This window comes from Scomber japonicus, chromosome 2 (genome assembly GCF_027409825.1).
Source record: "Scomber japonicus isolate fScoJap1 chromosome 2, fScoJap1.pri, whole genome shotgun sequence".
Classification (NCBI taxonomy): Eukaryota; Metazoa; Chordata; class Actinopteri; order Scombriformes; family Scombridae; genus Scomber; species Scomber japonicus.
Genome location: NC_070579.1, coordinates 10,858,246 through 10,883,630, shown reverse-complemented (window position 1 = coordinate 10,883,630; position 25,385 = coordinate 10,858,246). Strand labels below are relative to the sequence as shown.

Genomic DNA, 25,385 nt, shown 5'->3' with positions numbered 1-25,385 from the left:
AAGTCATGGTGGGAGAGAGAGACAGTAAGACACAAACAAGCCTTAATTCAGAAGCTCAAACAAAATTTAATGTGATTAAATTGGTTTGAGGTACAAAATAAACATACAATACATGATACTACGAGGATGCCATCTTTTCACATTGTGGTGTAACTGCGGTGGCCTTTTAAATGTTTTCCCGTCTTTTTGTGCTTCAGTACATCTCGAGACCAGAAGTGTTTGGGTTTGTGGAAGACTGTCATGTGTCTCCCAAGCTCCCTGTTTTTACTCAGTCATGCTATGATCAGGATGTATATATCAGACTCTAAATATAATTTCAGAGCTGTATTGATTTCTATTTTTAAATGACCCTCATGCTTTTACATGAGGCCCTTCTCACTACAGAGGACGCCAAGTTTGGACTTGTATAGTTTAACTTGGGAGTACATACACCCCCGAAGATGGGAGGACACAGTGTTTGCAAGTGGAACAGCTAATTCAACTAACTCAGCTCAGCTCTGGTGATTACTCTTTAACACAACTGTACTTTACTGTATTGTGGACCAATCATCTTAACTCAAAGCTCCACAGACAGACTTTTTCAGAAGAGAAAAAAAATCGACTGACAGTGATATGCAGTAAATGATGTTATGTGATCTGTTTATTTAAATATATCTAGATTCTTATTGAAATGTGGGGATTTCTGAACATATAAGGAGATACAGGGACAAGAGAGTTACTAGTAAATTAGCAAAGGGACTGCTGATGTAAGACCAACTCCAAAGACAACCAGGCAGTGGATCCTCACATCGCTGAAAACATCAGAGCAAATAATCCAAATTTGCATAAACTGACCACATGTTGGAAATATAGATGGTTACTTTCTCACCTGAAACATATTAAAACCTGCAACATAATAGCAGTCCTAGCATGAAAATGATAACAGCTTCTAGGCTGTCTCAAAAACTCTGCCGCGCTCTGGGATATTTGGCTATCCCAAATCCACACAAGTCAGCTCCCAATGTATCATCATTAAAACCGGCTGAGCAGGAACACTTCCAGTCATTTGGACTGTACTTGGCTCGATGTGATGACGGACTTTGAATTGAAACAGTACTTGGGCTGTGACTGATGATGTTTCACATGTCCACAGAAAATACAGACAAGAACGCACATTGAGAAAGTCTTATGGATTATTATACCACTGCGACGGGAAATACTAGTTTCTGGTTGTCAGTTAAAATCCTGTAACAGGACACCTTAAACAAATCTAGTATAGTTTAGCATTTTAACCGCAGTTTTAAAGTGAATTGTAGGTAACAGCAGCATCTGTATACTTCGGCTTGATTTTACTGTGTCTACGGTGAAACAGATGTAACCACATGTTGAATAGACTAAAGTAGCAATAATAGTTTTTTTGACCACTAGGGGGCAGCAGACTAAGCTGTGAAAACAATATTTGATCTTGAACAATTATTTTATTTCTCTGGTTTCTCTAATCCTCATGAAGACTCAGCTGATGATGAGTTACTATACGATGATGTAACTATTGGTTGGTGATGTTGTTTTTTGTGTGAGGTTGATGAGAGTGATGAGTATGAATCAACAATAGTAATGTTGCAGGCAGTAACACCAAAACAAGAAACTGAAAGAAGCTAAAATGCTTCATGGAGCTGAGGGGAACTACAGAATTAGGTGATATTTTTTTGAGGGGTTTTCACTCGTAGTTATTTCATCCATTGTCGATGTGAAAATATTGATTAGTGCAGCTTGTTCTCTCTAAGTGATGCAGCTCCCCACTGACCCAGGCATTAAAGATGACATAAGACATGACATTTCCAGGTCTATATTTGTATTCTTGGGCTCTACTGGATGATCGTTGCAAGATACACAGTTCAAAGACTTATTTAAACTGATATAATCTCAATATCTTACTCTTATACTGACCCTTTATGCAGCCCCTTTGTTCAAACAGGCCATTGTAGCTCCTGCCTCTTTAAGGCCCCCCCTTCCGACTTTGTCCTGATTGGTGAACTCCCAGAAGAAGCCCTTCGGCAGACTTCTCTCAGCGTTGGAGGTTACATAAATAAACAATAGTCGTATTTCTCGTCTTTTTCTCATTATTTAGTACAAATAAACTTCTCAAATCTCAATCTGACCTGAAATATACAAGTAGACAATGTGAGTGACCCATGGAACAATCGTAGCAACAAAGACTTCAAACGAGTGGGCATTTGTCAGCATGTGCGAACAGCTGATGTCACTTCTATGGGGAAAACTATGGGTAACTCTGCAAATTTGGAGTTCAGAGCAGGCTGAAGCCCTAGCTTTTGACTTGGATAGAGAATTTAGGCATAGGTTCACCTGAAGTTTTGGAACTTGACATCCAACATCATAACAGTATAAAAAATAACAGACAATCACAAAAATTAAAGACGCGTTTCCTTTAAGATCATCAGGTCTGTATAAACTTGCTCTGAACTGGAATCATAGAGATAACAGTTTTTATATTATGACTATATATGGTTCAGTTTATCTTTGAGTTATGATGGGATAAACTGGGATGAGTTCGCTTCATCCTGCATTAAAGCACTGCTGCATCCTTCCTCTCTCCTCAACTGGAGTATTCTCGTCGTTCTGATAGTCTTGAGTGGCTCATGTGACTACAGTCTATTGTGTGTTTGAGAATAAATTTCCATTTCCAAAATCATGCCTGCTCTCTACATTTTGTTAGGTAATTTGCACCTTCATATACGACGATGCAGGAGTTGCCTGTATTGTGAGACAAGAATGTATAATTGACCAATTTCTGTCAACCTGCCTCATGTAGTTAGATTTTTAACATTTTCCAGAGGGCATCTAGACAACGCAGAGCCTGTGTCTGAACTTGTTCCATTATCGAGTTTTTGAAAAATGAAGCTCTGCCTATTGAGAATGCAACATGTGTCAAGGCTGCATTGCATTCTGGCATATTTGAACTTTTGTCAGTAAGGGGGGAAAACAGATTTATAACAATGGACAACAAAACAAACCATTTAGTGTAACATGTTTAGTAGAATAAATGCTCTGCTTTTAACATATATTTAACAACACATAACTGATTGTATATTTTTTCTTCCTTTAACTGAGACTAGACTACCATATATAATTTGAAGTCTTTTTTGCAGGTATACAAAACTACAAAAATCAACCAGGCCTTTTCAGACTTGTGAAAGTTTTGACAAGCTGCTGTTCTTTGGTACAAGTAGAATAAGAAACTCTGGTGTGTAGACACTATTGATTGATACAGAATACTGTACAAATATGATTACATGATGGTACTTAGTGCTGGGGGGATGGAAACAGAGAAAGATTTAGTTACAGCAAGTGGTAATGTAGATAAGTATGCAAAAACTGACATTTCTAAGTACTAGTAATAGTTTTTTGAAGTGTGTGACATCCTCCCATCATGTCTGCTATCTACAGACATGTTGACTTGAGCTAGGACAAACCTGCACACATAAATGGAATGTGGCCTTACGTCATGGTATTAATTACACTTGTGTTTTTCCTGGTATGACATGTTAAAATGTACACAATGAAAAGGGTTTACTGGCTGACTGAGGAGGTTCGTCAGCTGCTATAGCTCACCTGGGTTCTCAGCTGGCCAATGAGCTTAAGTCTTCAGGTGCAGTCAACTGGATTTGGCCTCCTCTGATTTGTAAGAGTTAGTGGGTGAGATGTGTTGTGAGTTAATCTGCTTCTTTCACTTTGTGCCGAGTTTAAGCTAATTGAATGTTGACATGCAAAGTCATCAGACTCTCCAATATCTTAGAGGGAGAGGGTGGTACTGAACTCTGATTTAGGATGTATGAATTGTCTGTTGTTTATGTCGCCCGCACTGCAAAATAATACAGGCTGCAGAGAAGGGATAAGGTTGGTTGCCTGTAGTGTGTACAAGGACAGAAATAGACGCTAATGACAAAGTTACTGATAAAATCTGTTGTTTTTAGCCCGTTAGCAATGTTAGCTCCCGCAGTCCATGTTAACAACCCTTCTCATGCTGTTTCCTGTCCAGCCTGCTTTTTGCTGCATGAATACATTTCCACCAGGCAAAATCCAGTCTAGCTGCACCTTTCCATCCTTTCTTAAGCAGGAACACACTCTACAAATTCACCTCTTCCATGGATATGACCCTTTGTCACAGTCCTTGAACCACTTTACCATATTTTATTGCAAGTGCTGAAATATATAGCATGAAAAATATATAGCCCCAAAGTGGCTGCTTCAAACAAATTCTGCAGGTTTGATAAAACACTTAAACCATTGACTGGCTTTCTGCAGCAATCCCTTTTAAAGAGTTGAACCGAGTCTTATAGTGATTCAAAAATCAGTTTAGGGATGCAGAGGGAGTCTGGAAAGAGCATTTTTCAAGCAAAGAACTAAATAATCCCTGTCTTGAGAGATTACTCCCCCACTCCTCCTCCCCTGACAGCCGCCACCACTCCCCTCTTAAGTGGTGAAGACGCCAGTGTCAGCGCGAGAGACACTGCAGACTCTACTGGTGGCTATTGCAGACTCGCTCTGCAGAGTTGCATCACTTAGCACTGTTGAGATGCAAGAGTGAGAGGGAGAGAGAGGGTGGATAACACTGAGACAAATAATGGGAAAAGTGTGAGGAGAGGAAAGGGTGGGAGCGCACGTCTGACTCCTTCAGTTTCTGTCTTTCCCTCCAGCCATTCTCTTTCCCTTCGCTTTCTCCTCTCTCACTTTTTCTATTTGCCATTTCTTTTTACCGCTCGCTCACACTCAGTCTCCCCGTGTGATGCCATTTTTCGCATCCTGAGGGAAATTCACTCGTCCACACGCTGGCACAGAGAGTGTGCTGTGAATCAGAGCTGACATATAAAACATTGGTTCAACACATTCACAAGTTGTGAACACTGACAGTAAATTTCCTTTTGCTGCCGTGGCGGCAGAAAACCACCTAACTACAGTGGTTTTGTTTTTGTAACTTGAGCTTGAAACGTGATATGGTCATTACTGTTTTGGATGATCTACACAGTCTTAGGCCTTGAAGATGAGAAGTTGAAAACATACTGTGCTATTTGAAAAATACTTGGATGCCAATAAGAGAACTTTTTTTTGTCTTCTTTCGGTAAAAAAAAAATTGGTCTCCAAGAACTACAGTATGTTCTGCTTGTTGTCTCCATTTCGCCACGGTCTGCGTGGTAAGAGGAACCCTCTGCTGTTTTCCCCATGCCTCGATCCTTCACAACCCCACCTCATGTCCTTAAAATCCCTTTTACTTCTCAATGCAAACCACTTTTGTGTTTTGCTTTCTTGGTTTATTTTTTTTACTCTTTCCTTTTTGCTTTTCAAACAGGTGTCCAATTTCTTCCAATTCTCGCCATTTCCCATGAATGCACCTCAGCTTTTACAGTCTTCCTCTTCATGACTGTATGCCTCTGAGTCACAAAAACAAAGCCTCCTGTCATCTGTGCTGTTGCAGCGGCATTGCGTAATACCTTATAAGGACGTGGGATGGAAGGATCAAAGGATGTAACCCCTTAAAAAAACATGGACTGACATCGTTCGCAGAGTGATGGACTGTCTCTCCTCTGAAACCTTTTCTCTTTGTACATTAAAACTTGAAATCCACGACCTCCTTCAGAAAACCCCTAAAATCCCAATTTTTAAAAACAGCATTCATCCAGGAGGAAATTATTAAATTAAGTGTGTGTAATGAAAACATACATTATAGAAAATGAAGGAAAATGCTAATAAAGAGTGATACTGCAGGAAATGTTTTCCTTTTGGGGCATCTGCTGTAACGGAATGACAAGAAATAATAATGAAATATGGAAAAAAAGGAGTTCAAAAATGCGAGGGAGAATAAAAAATGGGAGAGAAGAAAAAGGGAGTGGGAGGTACAGAGGAGAGGGGAGGAGAACAGGAGAGGTATGCTCTGCTGGAGGACTGGGAGAGGAAAACCACAGGAAGGAGTAAGAGGGAGGGAAGCAAAGAGAGAGAGAGAGAAACAGAGGAGTAAATGCAGGCGAGGGAGAGGCCAATTCAGGGCGAAGGTTTCCTGTCAGAGAAGGAAAGATATTCTCGTGTGTGTGTGTGTTAGTGTATGCACGTTACACCGAGGGGGCATCCACTCTGGGTTTCTGTACACTTTTACAAATAACTGTGTGAAAAAATGTTAAGATTTTGTCATGTTTCTATAAGAAACTGACATTTTTTAAGTGTCTTTGGATATTGCAAGTGTACACAGTATGTATGAGGTTTTAAGTGCCCTAAAGGGCTCCAGTGCCCAGAATATGGGTGTGACTGGACACATGTAATTTATATGTATGCATGTGCACATGTACTGTGTGTGTGTGTGTTACCATCTGTGTGTGTGTGTGTGTGTGTGCGCGCGCTACCCCTTACATGTCTTTAGAATATACACTATGAGTGGGTGTGTGTCCGTGCTCGTATGCACAAGTATATATGTTTGTGTGCAAGTGTGTTAAAAGCCAAAGTATGTGTTTTGCTAGGCAGTAGGGATCCATAAGAGGGTCCGGGCATGCTGCCCAAACGCAGGTCATTGAGGGAAAAGAGGGGGAGGAGCTGCTGGAGGTGGAGGGCTCACGTGTGGTTATGAGTTTGCGCATGCCTGCTGCTGTGATTTCAGTCTGCATGCGTGCCTAGATACATATGGTCCTCTATGTGCGTGCCTTCACAATACCTCCAAATAGCAGCGTTTGTGTGTGTGTGTGTGTGTGTGTGTGTGTGTGTGTGTGTGTGTGTGTGTGTGTGTGTGTGTGTGTGTGAGAGAGAGAGAGAGAGAGAGTGAGAGAGAGAGAGAGAGAGAGAAAGAGAAAAGTCAACGAGGTTGCTGTGGAATGTGAAACCAGTGTGGTGAGGTAGCTGGCAGACTGGCAGAAGGACCTAAACACTGACTTCATTGTGGTTTAGCCTCTGCCTCATATTATGTCGGGGGATCCTGTCGGTGATTGTGGAAGAATTTGTGGTGACAGCAAGTTTAAGAGTTAAAGAGGTGTACGTGTAGCTGGAAAGTTGCCGGTTTGAATCCCAGACTGCGTTTGGAAATCCAGCCAGTGAAAGTAAATTAGGAAGGCTCTCGCTGCCAGCTATCATTAAGGAGTCATATAGTGAGACACCCAATAGAGGTTTTGCAGTTGTGTCACAAATCTACTTGGAACCCACGTCTGGCGCCACAGAGGAGTCTACTGGAGGCAAATAGTGGATAAATACATAACAACTGCTTAAAAAAAGAAACACCTGATTTTTTCTTTTTGTTCTGTGGGTGTAAGGTTTCATGTGAAAGTGAAAAGTTTGTAAAGTCTCCAAGCTTAGGGTGAAGGAAAAGTTTGACACTGTTGGATTTTTGGACATGTTTTTTCTTTCTTGCAAAGAGTTAGATTGGAGCGTAAAAACTAGAAATATCCAAAGTTTACCAGCAACTCTAAAACTCACATATTAAAAATAACTAGAAAACAACAAGTTGAATTTTATGAGGACTTTCATGCTGTAATTATTTCTTTGCAAACAAACAGCAGTCGGACAGAGTGACCTCTCTGCAGGGTTTCAATCTTCTCCTCTAACTCTCAGCAAGAAAGCAAATAAGCGTAGTTCCCGAAAACATTAAACTTCTCCTTTTACAGCTTTTCTTTAACAGCTAAGAATAATGCTCAGTATGAGTTTGAGAGCTTTAAGTTGTCACTCACAGCTTTATAGTACGTGACAAGAAGGATTGTCACCATCCTGCTTTCCAAAACGTTGCAATGACTGTTCAACTTAACTCGTTAAAATTTAGGGGAAAAAAAGCCAAAGGTCACACCACTGTAAACTATATATCCATCCAGCCTGACCTCCTCCCTCCAACAGGTTTTTCAGCTAAATAATAAAATCATAGAGAGAGAATGATGATTATTTCTACAACCACATACAAAAAAAAAAAGATAGTTTAAGTTTATTTGTTTTAAATAGTTACGACCAAAATATGCACAGAGAAAAACATTTTACAGTTGAAAAATGAGCTTGTCAAGTGCTCTCTGGTGGACAAACTATTTGATAGCGACTCGGTTCTGCTTGAGGTTTCTTCCCGTTAAAGGGAGAGTTTTTCCTTGCTGCTGCCGCCAAGTGCTGCTCATTGGGGGAATGTTGGGTCTCTTTAAATTAAAGAGTACTGTCTAAACCTTCTCTATGTGAAATGAACCCTGAGATAACTTGACCCTGTGTTTATATTACCTCAGACATTTCACTACAGAGATTTCACTACAGTTTCTTTGTGTATTTTCAGATTTCTTATTTCAAGGAATCAGATTTATATTAAGATTATGAGTGAGCAGATATTACAGTTGCAGAGATCACCTTAAACCAAACAGATGAATGAAGATCTTCTCAGGTGTGAGTCTTATATGTGTCAACTTTCCCAGCAGCTGTCGGGCATTTCTTTGCAGTTTTGGTCCATTTCCCTGCAGAGTTTTTTCCCTTCTGGTTTCCTCCTGTGAGATTTTTTTTTCTTTGATGCAGATATCTGTGTCTTGAGTCATCCAGTTACAAGAACTCATGAGTTGAGTCATGGACCAGGGCAGCTTTTAGTCCCATGCTTCACCAGAGTATCATACTGCCACGGGTGGAAAACTACTGCAAACTCTCGTTTGGCCGCTCAGTGAAGCCGAACCACAGAAATGTAGAGGATCACAATAACATATCCACATCATAATGGTTCGCAGTGGTTTTCCCTCAGGAACTGAGCAACAACTAAAATTCAAAACACAGAGTTGGAATCTGCTATTATTCTCAAAATGACTGAATGATCTGTGAAGACATGAACTAGCACAGCTGCTTCTAAGTTATAATTTTATTTTCCATTTTGATCAGTAAAAAAAGAGAAAAGGTTGTTGAAGGGAAACTCCTCTTTTTAAATTAAACAAAATGTTAAGATTGTTATTGTGATGTGTGTCATGTGTTATGGGTCATAGAGTCAGGATGAGAGTTTAACTCTTTGTAACTCTTTCATTTACACATTCCCAATTCATCTGTGCACACTTACTGATTGATTGATCAGATTGATTACGGATACATTATGATTAAGATGACTGGTTTTGGCTCTGGGAATGTTAATCACAGCATCTGTTGGAGATTTAAAAGTACAGTTTTTAAGGAATACAAATTTGTTGTCACTTGACGGATGATGTTTTCTTATGTGAGCTTGTGTCGTAGTTGTAGCATTTATAGCATACATTTTTTCTGTAATATATCATGTCTTATATGTGTGTCATTTTCCCCTTGAGATAATAAAGTTGTAAAAATGAAGTTGAAAGTTGGATCTCAAGGTTATATAATGGTGACTCTTACCCTTATATTCAAATTGTAGTTGAATAAGATCTCAAAGAATCTGACTAAGGATGTGACTAATGTTCCCATGACGATGACACACTAACTCACAAGTGAAGGTGATTAGCGAATGACTAAAACGATTGCTGTCTAGATATTTTTATGGAGATTTAACTGCATCTGTCCGAGACCTCACACAGACACTTTGCTTTTCTCTTCCTCCGCTTTACACTGATGTCAATGGCAGATAGGTGCAAAATAATTGAATATCCTGATTGGTCAGCAGACTGTTCATGAGGTTGTTTTCCTCTCCAGGTAGCAGCCGTGTGTTTTGACTGACAGATTACTGTGAAGGTGGGGAGGCCCTTCCTCTAGTGGTTAACAACCACAAGAGAACTGTGGATCTCCATCAGAGACAGAGAGAGAGAGAGAGAGAGAGAGGGGGGGGGGGAGAGAGAGAGAGAGGGGGGGGGGGGGGAGAGAGAGGGGAGAGAGAGAGAGGAGAGGAGAGAGAGAGAGAGAGAGAGAGAGAGAGAGAGAGAGAGAGAGAGAGAGAGAGAGAGAGAGAGAGAGAGAGAGAGAGATCTTTGTATCAGGGATGTGCAGAGAGCCTAGTAGAGGCAGCAAAATAATTTATTTGTGTATTTATTTGTAGATAGGTGTGAAAATCCTGTTTCTGTTTTTACTACACTTTTAATTTGAAGGTATTAAAGTGTTAAAATAAAGTGTTCCTCAATAAAATATCTTAAAAAGAAGTCCTTACAGCAGGTTTCAAACTCAAGTCTCCCAAATATCACAGATGACTGTGCTAAAGCTGACCTCTGCACCAATAACACAGAGACAGCACAGCATGTTGTGGTGATGGGGTGTGATGTGGTGGGAAGAATTATTGTTTTGCAGCTTTCATTTTTTTTTTCATTTTTCATTTTTTTACAAACTAACTTTGGGGAAACAAATAAGGAAATGTGCAGCAGGTGGATTTTGCTCTCTGCTAATAGACATCATAAATGTATAGTGAAGAAAGACTGAGATAGTGATATAAAATACCTGCATGCTGTTATTTGACATGTTTTTTTTCAAAAAAAAAAAAAAATCGGATAAATCGGTATTTTGTAAAACTCCCACTAATTATGATTTTCTGAATACCAAATATTTAGATTTGGCTCCACCCTAAACTCCTAAAAGCAGTCCTTTGCATTTTAGTGTCATTCAGCTCATCGTGTTGGTTGTATGGCCTACAATGTTAACAATAATAGAGAGATAATGACTAGCTGTTTGAACGTAGTTGAGCATTTAACTTCTAAATAGTCAGATATCTCCCCGCTGGAGCTGGTGGAGACCAAACAGGAGTCCAAACACTAACATGTAAAAATGCTTCTGATACACTGAACATCAAATCTGATCTGGATACTGATACGTTCAGTCAGTTAACCTGTTTTTCTCCTCTCTCCAGGTTGGCTGGAAGTAACCAGAAGCCATGCTGTCATTGGACGAGCCGCTGGACTTGAAGCTTCCCTCAGGACGGACAGAGGGTCCAGTGAGATTAGGAAAGAGGACTTCTTCTTCTATCTGTGCCCCTCTCAGCGCCACACGGCCACGCCTGATATATACAACCTTTCCGTCTCCACCCTCTTCTCCAGGTAAGAGTTAACCAGATGGAGTGAAAGAGAGAATATTCCCATCAACAGACATATCGACAAAGCCTCCATCGTTTCTCCTCTCTCTCGAAGACACAAGGACATGCTTTTGCTGATGCCACGTTGCAGTGATTAAGCGTATCACTCTGATAATGCAATAGTATAATAAGTGGATTCTATGTTCTCACTTTCCCAGTAACTTAATATTGTAAATCCCATGAATAGTAGCTCTCTTCTGTCCTCAAATAGACATACATTGTCTCCAAATTTGTCAGTGTGGCTCATAACAAGAGGAGCGTGACACTGACATTTGGTGACCTCAAAGGAAACCACAACAAGGCCTCTATGAAAGTCTGAATGGACTGTTTACCTCCGTCCTCGGCGCAGTCCAAGAGCTCAGTTTTATGTTAAATGTGCAATGTGTATCATGACTGATGTAGTCTACTCTTATGTTTTGTTGTGTGATTTTGCACTCTATTACATAGTTGTATATAGCTTTACTAACTTTCCCAAATGGAGGCACTGAGAGTCCTTTTAGTATTTTCTAGAAGATCCCCAACAACAAGACCAGCTTTACTAGAAAACTTACCCTAACCCTAACCCTGTACTTACTGAGTTGAATTTAAAAGGAGTCGCTGATGACAAACTCAACTATTCCACTTCATATTAAAGTGAGTAAATTAAACTCATAGGCCCTTTTCTCTCACAGGATATAACATGTCAGAATAGAAAAAGCACAGGTGATAATAAAATTGATGATTGCTAAATTAAAATGACCTTCAGTTTTAGGGTCCTCGTTGTGCGTACTGGCTCACTGTCACACTGGCATGACTTACTGGGACACTTGAATAGAATAAAGCAACTGTTAAAGCAGTTATAATAGTTTTTTTTAATGTGAGTATGTATATACACAGGCAAGTCGTTCCAAAAACTGAGGAGCCCTGATGGCAAAAGCACAGTCACCTTTAGATTTCAGCCCCGACTTTGGAACAGCTAGACGGGCCCCACCTGAGTAAGCCTGACATTTCTGTTATATAGCTTGGAGCCAGACCCAGACATGCTTTAAAAGTGATCAGTAAAATCTTAAAATCAATCATAAAATGAACAGGGAACCAGTGGAGAGAAGCCAGGATTGGGGTGCTGTGATGTCGTCTGTTAAAACCAGTAAGAAGCCAAGCTGCTGCGCTCTGAACTAGTTGGAGGCGAGAGAGAGACTTCTGTTTTATACCGGAAAGGAGGGAATTACAGTAGTCTAGTCTGGAGAAAGTGAGAGCATGAATGATATTTTCCAGGTCAGAATAGAAGAGCATTGGCTTAATTCTGGAGACGATTCTTATTTGCAGAAAGAGAGTTTATCAGAGACCAAATAAGAGCAAAAAGGAGAATAATACTGAACTTGAATCAATCATATCGTCAATTTATCCATGAAAGTGTAAAGAGAGCTGGAGTCACCTCCGAGCTAACTGCTTTTTGACCAATTTCCTGTTTCATTGAAATAAGTCTTTCTGGTTTACTGTTCATATTATAAAATAAATGAACAGCCTATCCAGTACAGTACAGTAGCTTTTCATGCTCATAAAAAAGTTAAACTGTGATTTATTAGTTAGCATACAAAAAAAAGTGATCCCATGAAAATAAACCAGCACATTCTAACTTCAGCCATATGATCCTCACCAACACTATCCGATATAATTTTTCTACCTTTTTAGCTGTTGTGTCAGCTGTCTAAAATAAATTATGTGTCTAATCTAACTGCAGACACCTGGCTACCACTCTTCTGTCAGCGCTAAAAAAGACACAACATTATGTCCTTTTTAAAAAAAACTGGCATCTTTATCGAGACATATGAAGAGAACCACATGACATACTGTTGAATAAAAGGCTGGATTGTTTATAATTTGCATCGCTGCAAATATCAGTGTGATTTTGAATGTGATTTTCTTACTCCGGGAACAGAACAAATTGTGGTTTAACAGCTCAGGTGGTAATATGTCAGGTGCCATTTGTCAACACTTAATCAAGTTTGGATTTCTGACAGGATTTAATGCAGCTCTAAGCGGCTCCAGGTGACAGTGAAAAATATTCTCTTTTGGTTCAACATGAGTCAAAAGAGGTATCTCAGAGGTAGCGGTGGTTGCAACAGCGAAGGCACTCTGTTTTTTTCATTATTTTTCATTAGTTTCTTTCTCTCTTTCATCCAAACTGTGATAAAGGTTTATAGGTTTTATGTAGAGCTGCAACGAACGATTATCATCATCATCAACTAATCTGTCCATTATTTTATAGATGTTTAATAAGTATTGTAAATGAGTCCCCACAAAGCACAATGGGAACTGGTGTCCCCACAATGTAGTTAAACCAGAATACCGAGTATGAGGACTTTGTTGCATTTGTTCAGGTGTAATCATTTTGCAGATGATCTCACCTGTTTTATACTAAATGTATTCACAAAGTGCAAGTGTACCCTCGTATATAAGCTAACTAAACTAAACCTGACGTACCTACAACATTGCTATCAGGCCATCACATGGGAAGTATCAGAAAACTATAAACTTGTAGAAAGATTTTCCTTTAGTCTGAAAAACATAACACCATCCTGTTGTAACGCTACTCTATACTTTACTCTAGATTCCCAGTCTTCCTCTCACGAGCGACACGGGTCCTGTTTCACTCCTCCGGCCATGGACCTCAGCCTGTCCCCCTCCTCCCGCCACACCTCGTCCCTGTCCCCGTCCCCTTCCTCACCCTCCTCGCCATCCCCTTCCTCACCCCTGGAGTCCCCCCACAGCAGCAGCAGCCCTCAACCACATCTCTTCTCACGGGTGAGTCCAAGCGTTTGCATACAAAAGTTACATTTTGCACACAAAGGAACACTTAGCACATAAATAATGAGCGTCCGATAACAAATAGATCCAAGGCCCATTTTTCCACAAGTCAACATCCACTTTCTCAAATGATTATCATGCAGGTGTGTTTTATATTTCCAGGACATTCCTTCTTCATTATCATGCATCATTCTTGTCAGTCACTAAATCGTCCAACCAGTGTCATGTAAACTGTGGCCAAGCTGGAGAGAGCTCCTCGTCTTTTACGTGCACTAACAACATTGATATTTTAAATGCTATTTCAAGATGTGTGTTTGTTTAAAAGTTATCCTGAGCACAGAGCATAATTTCTTTTTTGATTGAAAACGTGTCAAAACTAACTGGAGAGGAAATTACCGCAGATTGCAAATTTCATTTTGCATATCCTCAAATTTGGTGAAACGGACTCATCAGTCAAAAATGCAATACCAGTTCCACACTCAATTTAAGCCATGGATGTTGCAGTTACACGGTGCACATCTTAGACTACTTAAGTCACCGTGACGTTCCTAGTGCATGCACACATTTTGCAGAAAATACTTGATAACTGTCAGCATCAAGCAATTAGATTTTTTTAATAAAATCATACATATTTACAAGATATCTGGATATTTTTTAAATTAAGTAAAAGTTGCGTTCCTTGCTGTCAGCTGTCACATACAATGTTACTGTCTTGCACTCTGTCTCGTGTACCTGCATGTCTTTTATTGTGGCTTTGTATTTTATGTACTGTCTGTGCTTTTTATATATGTGTGCCTGCATGTTTTAATTATTGTCTAATAATAAAGCACTATGTTACTCACTCCTTATTTCTATTAACATTAATATTCCCCATTTCATTGCTTTGCATGTGCTTATGTGTTTCTGTGTTGCATGCTTTAATTAGTTCTTGACAAATAAAACAGTATATATTTATAACACAAACACTCTCTTCTCTTTCTATTATATTGTGGTAGATAGATTTCTGAACACCGGGACATACTGTAGGGAAACACACAGTGGGTGTGTACTTTCGTGTAATCAGTTAATCATGTGCAGAAGCATGGCTGCAGTCTTCTCAGAATAATCCAGCCAGGGACTGATTGTTGCTAAATGTGCTCCACTCTTCTTCAACAGGATTGAATTGAATTGGGATCCTGGGAGTGAATCTAATTTGTTGCGGCAGTGTCTGCACACAGCACACAGCCGCCCAGTGACTCTGTCTAAATCAAATTCTAGCCGTGCTTGAATGGTAAAACATCAAACACTCAGCTTCTTTGTTGGTGCACAGACACTAAATCTATCCCCCTCTTGGCCCACATTCATCCTTTACTTCTAAAAGTACATTTTTTGAAATTGTCTTAAGCATTTAAAATTGAACTGTGAGAGGCATTCATTATGTCTTCCCAGATGTACTCATTAAGTTCATCAAAGATGTCTTTGAAATGTTTAGCAGTAGCTTTTTGTCCATTATAATTCACTTAGCTGGCCGGTGTGGATTAACCTCTGATTTAAAACATGCACGACTTCAAATCCTCTAAAAATATCCTTATTTTATTATGAATAAATATAAAATAAGTTGTTTTTTCTCACCAAAGATAGTAATAGCAACAGTGAAAGCGCTCAGAATAAACAAGCAAACTACTAATATTTCCAGAGCAGATTCCACAGCAGAAATCATCAACTTTTATCCTATGACTTTCTCATCTTCTCTTCCACAAGTTATTTCTTTCATTACGGGCAAACATGAGGTAGCACCAGATTTAAATCTTGGAGATATGAATTAAAAAGTTCTGCTATCTCAATGTCTTTTAGCATTTTGTGTTTAATATATGTTTTCAGAAACAAGTTATAAATATTGTGTGTCTGTGATTATAGCTTGTGACAAATGAAGCCACCACATCCTTCCTTCAAGTCTATTTAAACATTTTACCATCATTGTTTAGATCAGTGGTTTCCAACCTTTTTGGCTTGAGGACCCTTAAAATTAAGCAATGTCTACTTGTGCCTCCTTATGAGTCACGGCAAGTGGTAAGAGCAGTTTAACTAAAAACTGGTTTTCTTCTATAGCCTTTTCATTTGAAGGATTTTTTAGAACATTTAACAGCTTAATTATGTATTTCCCAGGAAAAAAGCAATTTAGAAAAAATAAATATTATTTTAAATGTGATTTTGTGTGATTCTTTATTATCCCAGTACCATAAACCACAGGGGACTCCTTTGTGTAGTCCTGACTCCCAAGTTGGGAATCATTGGTTTTGACAGTGCGTTTGCTGAATAAACAGCTACACACAGAAAGTTAAAAAGTATATCCTTTAACATATTGCACATGTTTGTCAGCAGAAAATGTGTGTTGGACACATTTATCCATCAAATGTTAAGCAAAATGATAAAATAAATGCAGAATGTTAACTTACTGTTGAATAACTTAATGCAGATGTATTTCCACCTCCATGTTTCAGAGTTGAGATCTTCCTTCTTTTGCAGTGACCCCTGTGACCTTTCTCTCCATCCTCTTCCTCTTTCAGGAACCAGCTCGTCATCGAGGGGTAGAAGGCGGAGCTTCACCTCAGGGTTATCCGTTTTACCTGCCAATTGCAAGCCCACCTAAGGGGTACAGCTTTCCCTCCTCCATGTTCATTGGTCAGAACAGAGAGAAGCAAGTTTCACCAGAGCCCTCATTGGATGGCCAGCTGGCCTGCCGTTGGATGAAGGTAAATAAAATTAGGAAAACAAAAGTTAATCATTGCACAATTAGATGCTTGTGTCAATAATCTGCACAGGTTTGTGTTCACAAGTGTAATTATGGGAACAGCATGTCTCACCACATGCTTAATCAAATATGCTTTATGATAAGTTTACTAAAAAAAACAGTGTGAATAGTCTCAGTTGATTGATTCACATCAATTTATAACAAGCACATTGAATCTAATAATAAGAATATCCTGTAATCGGCGATTGGGTGAAAAACACTGCAACCATTAATTTGACCACTAGATGGTGCTGAACGAAATATAATCACAGTTGTCTGGAAAAAAGAGGTTGAAGATAAATAATACTAGACTTTATACAATAGTAGAAGTAGGTGCTTAAATTAATTTTCCAATTAATTCAATTAGTCTAATTGATCAATTATTAGTCATAAAAAGCCAAACATTTACATTTTTTCATAAAATATGAAGATTTGCTCCATTTCTGTATTTTATTATCATTGGTAAATTGATGATTTTGGGGTTTTAGATTGTTGGTTCATAGAGCTCAGGGGACTTATGGTGAGTATCGTACAGTATATTTTAGAGATTTTAAGGTGCTTATCAATTTAAAAACACAAGTATCATATTGTTTGACATTCTGTGTGCATAGAACGTTCCAATAGGTTGCAAATAAACCAAAAGTAAGCAAAAAGCATTTATCTAATTGACAGTGTATAAAGATATTTCATGAAACGTATGACCTCAATCTACAATCAGAGTACTTATGAACCTGTTTGTTTAATAAATCAAAAGCCAATGAGATAACATATGATTACATTTGATAAGATCTGAGTCAACTATGTAAGAATACATTATTTGAAAATGTGGAGATAAGCTGAAATGTTCACACTACTGTGGAGAAGAATGTAAAACCATGGTTTTAATTAATCATGAATCCTGAAGGTTTCATTAAAAGTATGACCTGGAATAAATTGCAAAACATCAACTTCAGTTGCATTTGGAGCAATTACACAGTTCTGAATTCAGCCAGCAGCTAATCACCCTCTACTTCTTTGTCCTGCAGTGCCACCTGCTGTTTGACTCGCTTCAGGACTTGGTGGATCACATCAACGACTTCCACGTCAAGCCTGAAAAGGATTCTGGTTATTGCTGTCAGTGGGAGGGCTGTGCTCGAAATGGGAGAGGCTTCAATGCCAGGTACCCTGTTATCACTGAAATGTCAACACATTTCATTCACTATGTCAGCTAACCTATTTCAAATATCCTGCTTTGGAATGGTTTGACGTAACGCTCATCTGCTTTTGTTATGTGTAAATGGTTGTGTAACAGTACTGGGTTAACAAAAAGAAAAGTCTTAATGTTTAATTTGAAGTAAGTGTTTGAAGCTGTAGATTGTAGTGTTTCCTGAAGTATTAGTCACCACTATACATCACAGTTATAAAAGCAGTTACACAAATGAAAAAGGCCGCGACTAATAAGTAATTTGTGTTTATTAGTTGTTTTTCCTTTAGGTCACCAGTGCCTTCACTGCCTTTTTGTTTGTTTGTTGGGAGCACTGACTCTCCAATGATATAAACTACTTCTATGCAAAGTTTGGGAAAGACAAACAATCACACACACATGCCATCAGCAGCCCGTCCCCAGGTGTCAAGGTAGACACAGTGGTACAGTGTCTGAGAAGGACACAGGCTAAAACAAGCCTCCGGGCCAGATAACATCTGCAGCCGTACACTAAACACTGTGCTCAGTAGCTAGGAGGAGAACTACAGCAGCTTTTTCAGAGTTCACTACTATCACATCCCCATCTCCAAGAAGAGCAGCCCGAAGGTCCTAAATGATCTCAGACCTATAACCCTCACATCCCTCGTCATGAATCCCTTTGAAAGAGTTGTGAAAAGCCGTGTCACTAATGCCACAGTCATAAAGATGTACCTTCTTCAGTTAACTTAAGATAAGGGTTGACACTGCTAAACTTTTTTATACTGTACTCTGGCCATAAACACCCAGAGGGCTCAAACACAATGGCCTGGCACCTGTTGACAGATCTCTCGTCCGCTTTCAACACCTCACAATCACACATCCTGGCAAAAAAAAAAGACCTGTGTAAGTCTGTGTGTTAAGGACTTCTACAGAAGGTGCTGGTCAACAAAAGGCTTTCTGACATTCAGCACACATCCACTGGCTTCCCCCAGGGCTATGTACGCTCACTCCTGCTGTTCATCCTGTACACAGATGACTGCAGACGCCATCATCCTAACCTCTACCTGTGAAGTTTGCAGACAATACTCACACACTACTCCTTTCCCTGACCTCATGGTATCAAAAAAGCGTTTCATCTTACAAGAACCCACCCATGTCCTAGACATGACCTTTGGATGGCTGGAGGAAGGCATGTAGCTATGTAGCTATAACTAACTAGAGGAAGGCAACAAAACTCCAGTCCCTTCCCCCTCTTCCTCTCTCGCCTGAGATTAAAGCCCACACCGACCGGTCTGCAATAACACTCTCCCCACCCACCCATTCAATAGAAATTAATCATCCAAGAATTATGTTGCTTTTGGTATTCAATTGTCTACTTGTGTTGTGTTTTGTCAATAAACCGAAACCTCAAAAGGTAAACTATATCATATTTACGCAAAGTACTTTATTTAAAACCAGGAATGAATTGTTCTGTTATCTTGTGCAGGTATCTCTGCTAATGTTTGAACAATTTGACAAAAAAAAAAAATGCAAAAATTGAACAAAAAAGCATAAGTTTGTAAAGAATGACCCACCAGTTGGTCAGTATGGTCTAATAATTTGTATTCATCATTTATAATGGAGCTCCAACAGTCACCATTTTCAAGACAACATAAGGAAAGAAACAGTATAAATCATTTAAACGCTGACTGATGTAATGTTGGAGGACATTTGGATGAAAAGCAGCATGCAAAGCAACATAAAAATAATTTATTGGCTCACATATTATTATACAGTGTTATCTGCAGTGTACACACAGTAGATGCAATAGAGCGTTTGTTAATATGAAAAGGAAGTTAAATAAAACCAAAGCGTCATCATAGGCAGGGCTCTTTGACGGGATCATGACCTCACAGTAGATATGACGTTATAATTCTTTGTGTGGTAACTCATTACCAGTAAAGATATAGAACAAAGGCAACTTATCATATGTGTGTGCGTATATATGCCATAAATGTGTCTTTATTGTTTCATAGGTATAAAATGTTGATTCACATCCGCACGCACACCAACGAGAAGCCGCACCATTGTCCCACCTGCAACAAGAGTTTCTCACGTCTGGAGAACCTGAAGATACACACCCGCTCACACACAGGTGAGATCACGATGAAAAGAAAGAAAGGCAACTGATGAATAGGTTGGCACGAGTGGCAAGAACAATAGAAAGGCACTACATTAATATATCAATACATAATATAACAATACATGTAAGATAAGACAAGATAAGATAAGATATTCCTTGGAATAGGGAAATGGGGAAATTTGCATTGTTACAGCAGCAGTGGGCAGCATAATAGAAGATAAGAGCAGCAATAAGAAAAGAATAAGAATAAATAATAAGTCCAATAACAATAAGAATGATAATAGGAAAAATATGTAATAAAAATAATCGTGACATTATTTACAAGTGATATTGGTATTGAGTGGTAATATACCAGAGGTGATATTCTTATTGCACAGATTAAAGTGAAATAAATATATATATGTATATTATATGAATATTGCACACAATTGAAATTATTAGTATTGTCCGTATACATGAAATACCAATATTCATTTTATAGGGTGCTTTAAACAAAACTCACAGACGCTTTACAGAATCAAAGACAAATTAAAACAATAAAAGCATACAGAATAAATGAAAACACAGTCAACAAAACCAATGTAGGGAAGAAGAAACAAAAAACAAAAATAAGGTGGGTCTTTAGAAGAGATCTGAATTTGACAAGTCAGTACAATCACAGAGAGATTTAGGGGAATGAGTTCCAGACAATGGGGGCGGTAACGGAGAAGGCTCTGTCCCCTCAGGTCCGGTGCTCGGTCATGAGAGGCGAACGGAGGTCACAGTGGTGTAAAAATATATTTGAGTGTTGCACTTAGTTCGAGGACTTTTGTGATAGAGATTTAAAAAAAAGAGTGATTAAAACTGAAGCAGCAGAAGCCAACTTTGGGTTAAGCTCGAAGCACACTGGAGGAGCCTGGGAATCTTACATTTCTATTCCATAATGAGACTCTGTGATATTTTTTCATCAGACTCTCCCTGCCATGTACGTGGCTACCTCTTTTGAACTTCACACCCCCAGTTTCTTACGCAGCTTTGTGTTCGAAATTATCAGTAAACTGATTTCAGTGTGTCAAGTTGGTGCCTGTTCCTTTTCATGTGTATCATCCGTCTTTAGTCTTGTGTTGCTGAGAATTTTTTTTTTTTTTAGTCATGAACCTTGAAGTGGAAAATCCAACTATGCTGTAGCCAACATGGATGTTGTGTTTTGTGTTTAATTCCCTCGGGTGCTCCCAGGGTTAAATGTCTGTTTCCTTCTCTTCATTGTCGCTTGTCAGCCTTTTACATAACATCACAACTGCAGACTGTGGCTGTGTGACAGCTTCTGAGTCTCAACAATTAACTAATGAACAGTGGCTTTATTAAATGAGACCATTTCTTATTCAGTATGATTTTAGCATTTACGCAAACTGCATCTTTAAAGGTGTAATAGTTGAAACAAGGTTTGCCGCAGAGACAAAATAAAACAGAAAATAATCTGTTTTTTGGTTATTTGGCCTTGAAGGGAACAGTGTGATTCTACATGCTGGACCAAGTGACTCTTGTTCGACTTTATTATGACTATATCATCCTCTGTGTTTTTACAACAAGCTAGAGAGAGAGGAAATATCTCTAATTATGCACATCTTGATCAGATCTAAACCTTCTCACTGTGAAATGAAAAATATTAAAATCATTAAAATGTACTTTATTTGTTCCTGTGAATGTTTCAGATTTAAAGACTTTATTTAGGTTGCCTGCAATACCATTTACTACCATTTTCATCTAAAATGCTTTTAATTTAGGTGTGAGGTGGCTAAGATGCAAACAATAATTCAATCATGTTTGACTCAGCTGAGGACCTGTCCCTCACACAATAGACGAAACCTTGTGAAATAATGCAGTATTGATGGTCAGTGACATTTTGACTCACCTCCTATACCTACCCGCCTCGTGCCACCTGCAGAGCCATAAAGTGTATTTATTACCTCACCACATTCACCCATTCACACGCTGGCTGGCTGCCATGCAAAATACCTGCTCATCAGGGGGAGCTTATCATTCACACACTGATTGCACTGCTTTTGTGGACTGAAGGAGTCTGGGAATCGAAGCACAGAATAATGGACAGACTTCCTGAACACTTTTTTTGAAAGCGTTTCTGTTTTATACGTTGTCATTGTTCCGTTTGGCTCACAAAACAGTCTCACATAAAGGTCCATTTAGCTGGTGTTCTGGATGTTTTGATTATATCTCATGAGCTTCATCAGTTTATCCATTTTTTTCTAGGCAAGAAAATCTGTTTTGATTAAAACTTTGATTATAGCTCTGTTTGGTCCTGGTCAAGAGGAGTACAACACAGTTGTTTCCACATGTTGTCTCTGTTTAAATCTGGTGGTATGGAGTCTGTCCCCGGTGTTATAGCTAAATTATCTCTGTATGATTAGAATAATGGTAAAAAAAGACTGCATAATAAAGTAGTAGTACAAAATTTCTAAATGTTTTATCACAACATGTGGCTCTTACACCTACAATGAAGCCTGTTCAGAGTCTGAAACACTAAAATGTTGAGACTTTTAGTTGACTAAAATAACTTGAGTTCTCGTTTGACTAAAACTAAACTAAAATGTTGAGACTTTTACTCAACTAAAACATGACTAACAAAAAATGATATGTGAATGACTAAATGTGACTAAGACTAAGAATGAACTTTGACACAAGACTAAGACTAAATTGAAAAATGGGCGACAAAATTAACACTAGTTCAGACAGTCCCTCCCTGGCTCTCTTATTTAAATCGTAATCAAATAGCAACTCAATAACTGTTTTGTCTTTTGCTTGTTTTGTCCTTCTGTCTCTTCATCATGTGTCTCTCTTTCTTCCTCTAGGAGAAAAACCCTACATCTGCCCCTATGAGGGCTGCAATAAGCGTTACTCCAACTCTAGTGACCGCTTCAAGCACACTCGCACTCACTATGTGGACAAGCCATACTACTGCAAGATGGCAGGCTGTCTGAAGCGCTACACAGATCCCAGCTCGCTACGCAAGCACATCAAGGCCCATGGGCACTTTGTGGCCCAGGAACAAAGCGCCCCAAGCAGGATGGGGACTGGTTTGGGTCTCCCCGGCCACCAGAGCGCTACTGAAATGCCCTCTGTGGGCAGGGCTCACATCATCATCCCTGGGGCTGCTGCAGCTCTGCTTGGGGGTCTGGGGACCACTTATCCTCTGTCAGCTTTCTGCCATGCCAGAGCTCTCGGCCACCATGGGGCACCACTGTTTTCCATGGGTGGAGCAGGGGGTGGCATAGGGCCGCTTGGCCTCTCTGACTCACCACTTTTACACTTTGGACTTTCAGCTGCATCGATGTTGGGGCTGGGAGCTCTGGGAAGTCTGGGGCGGATGGCAGGCAAGGAGGTGGAAGGCGAGGATGAAGAGGAGGAAGGAGAGGGGGAGCTGGAGGGGGAGGTGCTGAATCTGTCTGCAGGAGTGGGGCCCAGACAAAGTGACCCCTTGTCATGGGTGGTTGTTCCCCCAAGGGCGCTCCTCCTCAAACCAGCTGTTGTCAGCTAAGATGTGCACTCAGCGATGTATAGATCCAGGGAGTGTGTGTTTGTGTTTTTCTGTGTCTGTGTGGAGTGTGGATTGTGTGTGTGTGTGTGTCTGAGATCAAAGGTCGCTGTCACCTGTAGAGCCATAAATGCACTTCAGTCATTCCAGCCCAGAAACAGCTGAATGCAGACTAAAAGACTGAAATTTACAGCTGTTTCTGTGTGTATGGAAGTTAAGCAAGACCTTTGAGTGTTGGGTTGCAGCAGGATTTTGCACCAGTCATGTTTCAGCTATCTTTAAACTTCAAAGGGGCACTTCACCCAAATTACAGAAAAAAAGAAAGCCATGCAGGTTAATTTTTATTGACTGAGATTTTGAGATATCCGTCTCTGTTTGGTGAATGGTTGGGTTTTTATGCTAAATTCCATCCTACCCTGTTGTTTCAAGGTATTGCAGATGTTTTACTCTACTTCTACTCCTACTTCTTAAGTCCTTGGAAGTCGTGAAATTTGGGTGGACCTATTCATCTACACCTTTACTTCACTGACAGAAAGCATTTTACAGTGGACAATCACCTGTATTAGATTCACTACACCAGGTCATGAATAGAGCAGGTGTTCTAACCATTTCGTAGTTTTTATGTTCGACAACCCCCACTGACTGCTTCCACTGACTTTTTTATTCACATATAAATATGGAGGTGGAAAGCAGGATTATGGGGCGCAATGGGAAACACAGCCCATACACAATAATTTAATGCAACATTGACTAGTCACAGTACATCCATCTTCAGGGAAGGTCAAGAATTCCAATATAAAATATCCATAGTGCTTCATAGAATGACTGCTGGCATTTAAAAAAGGGTTTATGTTAAATTTACCAATCATCTGAATACATCTGCAAAATATATTGATGTGTTTTTTTTTTTTTACAGCTGTCTCCCACTGTACCACGATGCATTTAGAACAGTTAGTAATCAAACTCTTCAATGCTTGACCCGTCATTAAAAGTTTTGTATGGTTTTATCACTGGTTGTCAGATGATCTCTTATCTGATTCAGTGATTTAACAGCTCAGATCTGCTTTTGGTGTAACTGCCAGCTATCTTTTTTTTTTTCTTTTTTTTTACAACAGATGGAGACCGTGATTCAGAATTAGTTTGGGAAATTAACAACCCTACATTGTGTGTAATCTACAGGTTATAATGTACACAGAGCTATCTGTTCGACCATGTGATTTTTCAAGTCGCAAGATGAAAGAAACAAAAACTGTGTTGACGCAACTGAATGTAGGTTTAAGGTGTATTCCTTAGCTTTCAGTTTACTCCTTGCTCTATTAATCATACCAAGACAAGGATCTCAACAGGATCTGCCCGACCTTTTACCAACTGAGGAACACATTAAAGTAGGAACGAGGTAGACAAAGGTGTGTAGTAGGCAATAATGAGTACACATTTGCTTCAGATGAATGTTAAAATGCAAAAGGTACACAAGAAGAAGCCAAACAAGTGTTTAATTGTCTCTTGGGTATTTTTGAAGGGGTGACGTTTGACAATGGCCACGTGTGGCCAGTATCCGTGTTATCTTGTATTACTTGTTTGCACATTGATTTATCCTAATCAGTATTTCAAAGGTGTCCAAGTGCCTTGTGTTTCAACTGAAATATATCATACAATATACGAAAATATTTACGCAAATGTAAAGTGTATAAATGTAGTTTTCATTACATTTTGGAAAACTTAAATTTTAATAACTGACAACAGATGTGATTTGTACATCAGGGCCACTGCAACACTTTCCAAGGACGTCACTAGTGTTGATGACCGTGACAATGACGTAATGTCAATAAACAGATGGAAAAAAAGTCTTCTCTCTCTTGTTGTGTTTTGACTTCAGTACACTCTATGCTATGTGTATTTTTTGACATGTTAATATAAGTTGAATTTTTTGATCAATTTTATTTGTGGAAATTTGGAGAAAAAGAAGATGCTGTTGCAAAACTGAACCAAAAACAAGCAACATTTAAAGAAATTAATTAAAATAATAAA

The 25,385-nt window shown here is 39.2% G+C and overlaps 2 protein-coding genes across 2 annotated transcripts in view; one reads left to right on the top strand and one right to left on the bottom strand.

Annotated features, from left to right (window-relative positions):
• The window catches only part of LOC128367585 (dnaJ homolog subfamily A member 3, mitochondrial-like), a 297,084-nt gene that overhangs the window by 111,805 nt on the left and 159,894 nt on the right, over positions 1 to 25,385 (bottom strand). The gene's annotated exons all lie outside the window — the stretch shown is intronic.
• Positions 13,631 to 23,501, top strand: LOC128365201 (zinc finger protein GLIS2-like). The gene is made up of 5 exons (XM_053325866.1): positions 13,631 to 13,771; positions 16,321 to 16,506; positions 17,570 to 17,703; positions 19,722 to 19,840; positions 22,675 to 23,501. The coding sequence occupies exons 1-5, from the start codon at positions 13,631 to 13,633 to the stop codon at positions 23,358 to 23,360; spliced, it is 1,266 nt and encodes a 421-aa protein (XP_053181841.1). The 3' UTR covers positions 23,361 to 23,501.

What these genes read in the sequence shown, in the direction of transcription:
- LOC128365201 (XM_053325866.1), top strand. Translation starts at nt 13,631, where the DNA reads ATGGACCTCAGCCTGTCCCCCTCCTCCCGCCACACCTCGTCCCTGTCC. An exon ending in TGGCCTGCCGTTGGATGAAG is followed by an intron (nt 16,507 to 17,569) that starts GTAAATAAAATT and finishes TTTGTCCTGCAG; the next exon opens with TGCCACCTGCTGTTTGACTC. An exon ending in ACACACCCGCTCACACACAG is followed by an intron (nt 19,841 to 22,674) that starts GTGAGATCACGA and finishes TTCTTCCTCTAG; the next exon opens with GAGAAAAACCCTACATCTGC.